Source organism: Loa loa (genome assembly GCF_000183805.2).
Source record: "Loa loa unplaced genomic scaffold supercont3.248, whole genome shotgun sequence".
Lineage (NCBI taxonomy): Eukaryota > Metazoa > Nematoda > Chromadorea > Rhabditida > Onchocercidae > Loa > Loa loa.
The window spans coordinates 45,933-54,844 of NW_018108428.1; the positions used below are offsets into that span (position 1 = coordinate 45,933).

Consider the following 8,912-nt stretch of genomic DNA (forward strand, 5'->3'; position numbering starts at 1 on the left):
ATAATATATATATATATATATATATATATATATATATACATGAATATCGTGAAGGAAATGAAAATCACCAATTTGCTTATGCCAAAACTTTAACCAGAGTTATTTAATAATAAAATAATTTTAACCGAATTTTGCAGTTTAAATGGAACTGTTTGGATAATTCACCAGAAAGTGATATTTTATATAAATGGTGTATTTCGGAGAAGACAATAATGCCAAAAAGGCTGCAGAAGGAATTAGTCGCATTTTCTCTGCAGAAATATGAGCAAAACAGGGAACATTTCGTTGATCCCAGCGAGATTATGGTCGAGAAAGTTGTTGAATGGATTAGTGAGTGATACGTTGTAATTTAAAAGACAATAAGTAGAATTGCTGTAATGGTTGCGCGATTCCTTCATTTTTCATAAACAGGCATTCATCCTGTTATCAACATTTACTACTAGAAATTTCAAGCAAACATCATTGGTTTTGGACTATTTTAAAATGCAAGTGACTTTGGTCTGAATCGGAATTGATTCTACCTTTCTTGGATTTAATCCTTTCTTGAGAAGTAGAAGGTCAAGAATTTCAGAATGTAATTATATTTTATTGAAAGTGAAGCTCTGCAGGAAATGAATGGTCTAAGTGGTTTGAAGCTAATACAGAAAAGCAAGAAAAAGCATATATTTATCGGAAAAGCATGAAACATGGCGATGAAGGACTTGATGAGGACGACATTAAGGTAATGTAAAATAGATGCAGTATAGCATCTCGTAAAGAATTACTGTAGGAAAGAAGGGTGATGAATTGTCTATCTGTTTTCAGAAAATAAGACAAAAATAAGTATGTGTTAAAATCGTGGGAAGTCAAGTATGAATTAATCATGTTATTTAATCACTGGTCTAAATAGGTTTATTAGTATCTTCTCTGTAGCTACTAATACTTGAGCTTGTTTTATAACGTTTGTGATTTTCTTTAACATTATATGAATCACATGAAATGGATCATTCTAGTTCAGCTATCAGCTTATTGTCGACATCTTATCAGTCATTTTGGTGCCATTATGTAAAAACCTAATATCTCTGGCTAATTATATCTACAAACTATCAAATATTTGCTTCATTTGATATAGTTTTTCAGTTTCGAGAGTTGCTACCAGATTTTTCGGCTCCCAGCGATGAGCAAGATTTACTTGAAGAACCATCACTTTTCGCTTCATCGTCTGCCAACTGCATCGATAGTGAAAGTTTGACAGAAATACTTTATCTGTTGGCGAATGAGGAATATGCATGTGATTACAATGGTAACATGGCTATAGCATGGATGGTGGACACAGCATCGTCATGTGGCCTTGTAGACGACTATGTGGATTCTAAAGTTTTTGGTATTTTATTCATAGCTGTCTTTATATTGCTTGCTTGAGAGTTTCATAAAATTCCATGAGAAATCATATATTTATAGATATTAATTCTGATCTTCAAACATTTAACATGGAGTTGAAAGGAATGTATTTTTCTTCTTTGATGCTTCTTAGTTCATTTGCATTTATTCGACTTTCTTTGATTCCACATATAATTATTCATCCGGTTATTTGGTGACCCGTATTCTAGTTTACAATCTTTATGCGCTGAATCAGTTGCATTTTGACCAAGACATACGGATTGTTGACGTTTATCGAAGAAATAGCCGGTCAGAGGTGGGGAAATGTATTGCAGTAATGAAGCGACTTATTAAACGTGTCTACTGGTTGAAGGAAAAATGGCCTGAAATGACAGCCCTGGATGGTATACTGCAGGTGACGCGTCATAATATATGAGTTAGAAAAACGAAATGAAAAAATTTGTATTAATATCATAACCATTCAAGATTATTTGCAGGTAATGTTAGTTAATCTGACAAATGAGTGATTATGTGGCATAGTTTAATGGTGTAGTTCATACATACTTGACGAGTTTCAAATGATTTAGAATTAAATTTATAAACAATCATTATACAATTATCCAATATGGTGTGAGCATTTTGTGAATGATTGACTTGTTGGGTAGTATAAATACAAAGAGTAATTGTTTATAAATTATGGGGAGTTAGTTGAATTTGGTAATCATTTAAGCATTGAGCTGTTTCGGTTTTTCATTTCTAGTTTGTTTTTGATTCATTTATCATATTTTTTTAAATTTTTTTGCAGCAAGCACAGAAAATATTGTCTGCATCAATGGCAACCCCCCAAATGCAATTTTCGGCACTTCTGGAGCGTCTGCTTGGTAGGTTATACAATAGTTGTACCACAAATCGCCTATCTTGATCGATATTATACTGATCATAATATTTATGCATGCAGGCCATTTTCTTTTTTCTAAGCCATTTTTCTGGTCTGAAATCCTTATGCTTCTCATAACTTTTTCATCTCGCCATCATCCATAATCTTCTTTACACTGAATCGGGCAGGGATGTTTTTCCTCGCTGTATTCATTGGTATGGAAAGAATTTTCATTTAAAAGAATGTTGAACTTTTTTTTTTCAGTTGAAGCAGATCTATGGGAGAAAGTGGCTGATCGAAATCACTCGTTAGCGAATGAACTTGAAGAGTTGCGACATTTATTGGTCGATTGGCGAAAGATGGAAATATTGTGTTGGGATAATTTAATCGAACAAGTACAGGTTAGTAGGATTTCATATCTTCATAGCTAAATATCAAGTAGATATTCGAAATATCACAATACCTATGTGGATTGTCAAATGAGCTGCACTGAACTTTTAAAACAATAGTCCTTATGTGAGGTTCACCAATTTCTTTCTTTTATCTTTTACGATCTTTTTTACTGTGGAATAAAAAGATTTAAGAAGTTGTCATATTTAATTTTATAACTTCAATTTATGATCTGCTCACATAATTTTACCTGTTTAATTAAACATTTAGAAATTTGTTGTAGACCGATTGTCGTGCGCAGACACTGCTACTGTCGTGGCCACTTTTCGAAGCACTTGATAAAGTGGATAAAGATGACGATGAAATTTTGGCGATGACAATTGAGTGGATACAAAATTCGACGATTATTGACTTTAAAGCTCGACTACTGACTGCTGAATTGCTTATCAAATTTATCAAACTGAAAAGAGAAACTGTTAGGGATAAATTGTGTCAACGACTGAAATCAGTAATTGCATATTTCCGGCTGTTTGACACTGTGAGTTTTTATTTTTGTTTAATTTGCATAATTTAAACTTGAAGTATTAAAGAACCAATCCCATCACAAATGTCATCTTTTCCGGAGTGGAGTTTGAAGTTTGCAAGCGCTACTGAGAAATCGGTACTGAAACTTCCGAAGGTAACGCCAGCAGTTAGCTCGTTGTACTGTTTGGGAATCAAGACGAAGATTATTATGAATAATAAAAATTCTAGTTTTCGAATGGTGTGTCGTGGGAACAGGAGGAAATTCTGATTTCTAATAGGAGTTGAGCTCGCGACCATTACTTTCGGGTTTAAATTTATGTTGTTAAGAACAAGTTTAACTACTAATTGAAGAAAGCGGATGGATCAAAGAAATTAATCAGTGCTCAAGCTTTTATTGTCAGTCTCAATTTAATTAACTTGGGTGGTCCTATTTTAAAGCGAATCAGAAAATTAATTTGAAACTAAATTTTCTGTTCTACATTTCCAATTCTATGCAAAGAATTTCAAGCATAAGTATTCGTAAATTTTGAATCTTCATGTTCCAATAAATTTTGATTTCAGATAGTTGAAAATAAATTAGCCACACAGAAGGAACCAACGGAAAGACAGCTACATGATTTTGTAAAGATCATGAAATATAATGATTTAAATTTATGGAGTGTGAAGGCGTCAGCCGAGAAAGCTCACAAGCAATTGTTTCGTCTCCTGAAACAGTTCAGGTTGTCTGGCAACGACTTAGTTGCGCCCCTTTTTGATGAAATTCCACCGATGTTGTCAACAATAGGGCATGAAACCAAAGCAGTATTTACTGATGACCGAATAATGTCATGTAACGATTTCTACGCGAAACGCGCAGTTGAGTTAACGTTGAAAATTGCGACACATTTCATGGATGGCATCCATTTAGAGGATATTCAAGAGGTAAGTTTTGCAGTATATCATGTGAAAAAGTTGGTGGAGAAAGAAAGTAATAATTTGTGAGCCATGTCTTATATGTCTGATCGACTCTTCTGAGTGGTATCAACCTTAAGGTTCTTTTTTTTCTTGATATACTTTTAATTTGCTTAGTACAACAATCAGATCTAACAAATCATTCGATGTAGAACTGCCATGGCATTAGAAAGCATCAGTCTGACTTCATGTCGAAATGAAGTGTCATATCAAACATGATTACCTATCATACCATTCTTCCCTCTTTTCCAATAGTTAAATATTCAAAACGGTCAAATTGTGTAATTTTTATCAAACGGGTGCGTTTATATCATTTATATACTAAAGACTAAATAACGAACAACGAACATTTCCGTCTTACTACTAATTTTAAGTTTCGTTTACATTAAAATGTCGAATATTCAGTTAACGGAATTCGCTAAGTGCTGTAACGATCTTATTCATAAAGATATTCAATACGAGGGTAACGATAGTGAAAAGGAAAAACAGCAAGGTCGTGCATTAAGTGAACGACAAAAGGTATATATATTTTACATCTTTCGGAATAGTGTACGATTGTGTTTGAGTTCTGAAGAAGATTTGCACATAGCTATGATGTCATGAAGTTAAATACGGTCATAACTTATATTGCCTCTATAATTATGAGCATATTCACGTAGCAGGAAGTAATGATCTTACAATGATGTTTATATAAGTGCAGTGGAATTGGCATATTTATATTATTTACAAGTAATAAAAGATTATCCTGCTATGTGCAGGGATTTATTCTCTATGTATTTATATGCTTGAGTTTGTCCTTCTTACTTTTCGATTGACCTGATACCGGATTCTCTAATCTTAAAATTATGATTTGACTGATTTATTTCAAGGATGATAGTGATGTAACGTATGGAAGCCACAATAATTTAATTTACCTGAAATTCTTTCAATACTTTTAGGCAGTTGCGCGTTTATTGAAAGATAGTGCTGCACTTGGTCTAAGTAGTCGAAAAGGCTTAGCGGTTAATGCGGAACAGTTAACTGCAAATGTTGTTGCTGGAATGCCTGGAGATGAAATAATGTTGATGAAGGTTTGTTAACTTTAGTTTTAAGCTGTAGGTATTGCGGAAGAAGAAAAGGGGTCAAAAAGGGTTTGGAGGTGAAATCTCCAGATATTCCTGATTGGTGACAATAATAAATATGTCTAAAGGTTAGCGATTCCGTGCAAATCAACGGGATTCTTTTTCTTCACCGTCGCTGTTTTTCTTTATTAAAGTATGAATGCATAACAATTCATTTTCTTAAAAATTTTAAAATCATCTATTCGACTTTAAAAATTTCGCTGCACTGCAAATATAATTTTGTAAATGGAACAGTTGAATTCGAATTTCCGCATCTTATGTGGTGTCATAGTCCGGTAATTTTTAATCAGTCTATTAGATAGATTTATTTATTATTTATAGCTGCATTGTTTATTTATGAAATTTTTATATTTAGTTCATAAGATATGGTGGAGCATCACGAAATATTGTCTTGAAGAATTTCCATAAGCCAAATGCTCAAATCGGTACAAAGACGATGAGCGAATTAAAGGGGCTTACGGAATTTATCCTGAATGAAATGTACTTATGTCAGCATATTGTAACAAGCAGACGAGAAACGCTAAAGAAGATGGATAAAGCTAAGAAAATGTTGTTGAATTATCTGGAAAATGCTAAGGTATTCAAGTTTTTCTTGGGACAGAAGGGCTTTACGAGTTATAGGCGACTGTTAATTATGACATAAATAATTTAATTTTGGATAAAATTCAAAAGGATATCATTTGAATAATATCGAACTTTCGTTTAACTAAAGTAGAGTTCAAAATCTGTTAGCATTATTTTTCTCTTTTACTTCTTATAGGATATGAAACAACCTTGCTTATATAGTCAACAGTGGTTGTATCGTCTACAACAATCAAAATATTCGACACTTAAATTTAATTCACTTTTGAAATTTATGAGAACAAAACTTGAGAATGCTCCAGAATGTGATACTGATCTTGAAGAGAACACGGTTAGTGCTTTATTTCAATTTTGTTTTCAAAATCACTGCTGATAGAGTGTTTAAGAATTTGTTGTTATTTGATAACTTCTCTGAGTACTTAGTGATATGCATGTTGATTGATTTAAATGGGGGGAAGTTTTGGAAGGATGTCTTTTTCATTAGCACTTTTTTTGGTTATTATTGGGGTTTTTATTTGTCCCAATTTTTTTATTTTTGGTCATTTTTGGATTAAATTCAATCCTGAGTTTTTTTTCAGGCCCTCAAATTCAGTGGTATTCAAGATAGTCGGTTATCCCAGTTACATAAGCAACATCAGGAGTATGACCAAACACTTGATGCAATTAGAAAGATGCAAGATGCAGCAGCAAAAATACTTGAAGCTATTAAACTGTCGCTTCTTCATTCAGTGGATTGTGAGAGTATTGCTATTTGGAAAAAGTAAATTTTCATCCTTTTTTTCCTTGGTACTTTTTAATACATGAAACTGAAATTTTAGGACTGAGCTTAAAATCCAAGTAAATAAGAGCGTTGTAGTTAACCGTGTTTCTCTATATATCAAAAATTTCGATTAAATTTTATAATCTATGTTTTATGAAAGTTCGAGGTCCAACTGCAGGTAGCTCTTCAAATTTCTAGCTTTCTTACTAACTACTTTGATCTGTGTGTAACCTATAACAGCTTCATTTATTGAAGGATCTTTTAGTTTCGACTGAGCTTCTCGAATTCGTTTAGTTCATATTTTATGACTTATTCCAACTTCTTGCAGTTCCGATATATTGGATACCATTAATCTCATAAAATCAGAAAGCGCTGATATAAATTCTCGACTACCTCTCATTTCGTGTGTAATGGCGGAAGAGGTTAAAGAGGCACTGGGAATCTTACGTGAAGTATCAGAAGCGCTGACGAATCCAACAAGTGTTCACGAAACACTTCTGGATATACCATGGGAGGGAATCCAAGCTTTGTTGATCATGCTGCAAAATACTTACAAGCAAGTAATGTCAGTTGATTTAAACAATTCTCGTTTTATGGATATCCTAAGGCAACTGACCAATTTGCTGCGAAATTTGGATTTTAATAAGGTTAGGCAGATTTGATACTTCTTACTATGTAACAGCTAAAATCCTCCTTGTTTATGTATTGAAGTGACAAAAGTATTTATTGAGCTATAGTTCTGAAAACCAAACAATTTGTAGCATGTCCCTAGTTGACACCACATAACTAGGAAACTGGTCTCTCGCTTGATCTGGATTTTGATTTGGCAAATAACTAATAAATAAATAAGCCATAGAAAAAGTAGGATTGTGCAATTTCGAGCTGAAATCACTGTAATTTCTTTGGTAGGTTTGTTCTGCAGATGAAACTGGGCTCATTCTGCAGGTAAAACTTTATCTTATTATTATAAATTTACTTTTCAACTTGAAAATTAATTTTCGAAAATTAATTCTGAATCAAATTAGAGGCTGCAAGAATTTTGTTCTAGTCAACTGAAGAAATATGGAATTTGTGTGCGCAGTTATCTGAAGGTAGGGGATCAATGGGTTATGACCGTCTGGAGCAAGTCGCTTCAATAAGTACTACGCTTTGTGAAATTTCGTCTTTCATTTTGGAGACAGTTGAAAATATCGCAATTGAGTTGGCGAAGTATTATATGCACTTCGAAGCAATGGCTGCTACGTTACTCAAGAAAGTTTGTGTTTCGTCGTTTGCATTTTTTTATTAATTTTAAATATGTGGATGACAACATAGTAGGTAATTCTGACACAGTGTTAAGGAATAACAGTTGTAACTGACTGACTAAATAGTTTTCCAAAATTGGTTGGGAGTACGAGTAAAAGAGGTAAGATAAGATTCGCTTAATTATCTAAACTCGCTCAAATCTATCCATATTTCCACTCCTACAGATTTATTTTGCGATGCAAGATTCGTTAAGTTGTTTATTTCAGCATTACCTTTGTAAGGATTAACTGCTAATTTTCCCATACTGTCGTAATGAGTTATTCGTAGGGTTATGTAAATCCGATACCGAAACCGCAGAAGAATGATGGTGAAAATGATGGAAATGAACTGCAGTCATGTGATGACGACATCGCTGGTTTGGGAGATGCTAAAGGTGAGAAGGATGTTGGTGATGATATCGATGAAACCGGGCAGGTAAATTGTTTAGAACTAGTGGTGAAGAAAAGTAAAGCTATATTTGACAGTATATGCATTGTCGAAAGTTATTGCATTAAATTTATCTCCTTTTCGTCCCTTTTTTCTTGATTCTTTAAAGTTTAACGATCTTAGTTTTAAATTTAAATCTGATCTTCTGATCGGAAATTTCGGGTCGAATTTATGTTGATCTGAAATTTCCGAAGAAATATCTAAAATAATGCCGATTTTTCCTTTTTCTAGGTTGAAGGCTTGAAAGATGACAAGGAGAATGTAGGCGAAGGGCCAGACAAAAATAACGATGATGGTACACCACTTGATATGGGTGACGATTTTGCCGGATGTTTAGAGGATATTGATCGTCAGCAACGCGGCGGTAAGTTTCTTTACTGTTTATTTATTGAAACATTTTCAGGAAAAAAACATTGAAACATTTTTCACATAATGGAGACAAAGTGACTTCCTATTCTTGATGTTATTGAATCCATCTATCCAAGAATTATAGATAAATGAAGAAAAATGGTGAAGATGAGGACAATGAGCTTGAAGCAGATATGGAGATGGGAGATGTTAACCAAAGTGAAGAGATAAACTGGACCCCGAATTATGGGATAAGAATGATGACAAT

At 33.4% G+C, this 8,912-nt stretch overlaps 1 protein-coding gene across 1 annotated transcript in view; it reads left to right on the forward strand.

Moving 5' to 3' along the window:
- LOAG_18286 (midasin) overlaps positions 1-8,912 on the forward strand; it is a gene marked incomplete at its 5' end in the record, with an annotated part of 28,895 nt that extends 19,983 nt beyond the window's left edge. Inside the window, 18 exons of the mRNA XM_020450947.1 lie at positions 138-330; positions 609-721; positions 1,120-1,363; positions 1,590-1,774; positions 2,165-2,240; positions 2,501-2,637; positions 2,910-3,164; positions 3,713-4,072; positions 4,508-4,621; positions 5,041-5,172; positions 5,579-5,800; positions 5,984-6,136; positions 6,384-6,565; positions 6,894-7,212; positions 7,614-7,820; positions 8,138-8,284; positions 8,528-8,660; positions 8,790-8,912. Of these exons, the coding sequence (XP_020305318.1) occupies positions 138-330; positions 609-721; positions 1,120-1,363; positions 1,590-1,774; positions 2,165-2,240; positions 2,501-2,637; positions 2,910-3,164; positions 3,713-4,072; positions 4,508-4,621; positions 5,041-5,172; positions 5,579-5,800; positions 5,984-6,136; positions 6,384-6,565; positions 6,894-7,212; positions 7,614-7,820; positions 8,138-8,284; positions 8,528-8,660; positions 8,790-8,797 (3,180 nt within the window). The 3' untranslated portion in view covers positions 8,798-8,912. The remainder of the gene's footprint in view (positions 1-137; positions 331-608; positions 722-1,119; positions 1,364-1,589; positions 1,775-2,164; positions 2,241-2,500; positions 2,638-2,909; positions 3,165-3,712; positions 4,073-4,507; positions 4,622-5,040; positions 5,173-5,578; positions 5,801-5,983; positions 6,137-6,383; positions 6,566-6,893; positions 7,213-7,613; positions 7,821-8,137; positions 8,285-8,527; positions 8,661-8,789) is intronic.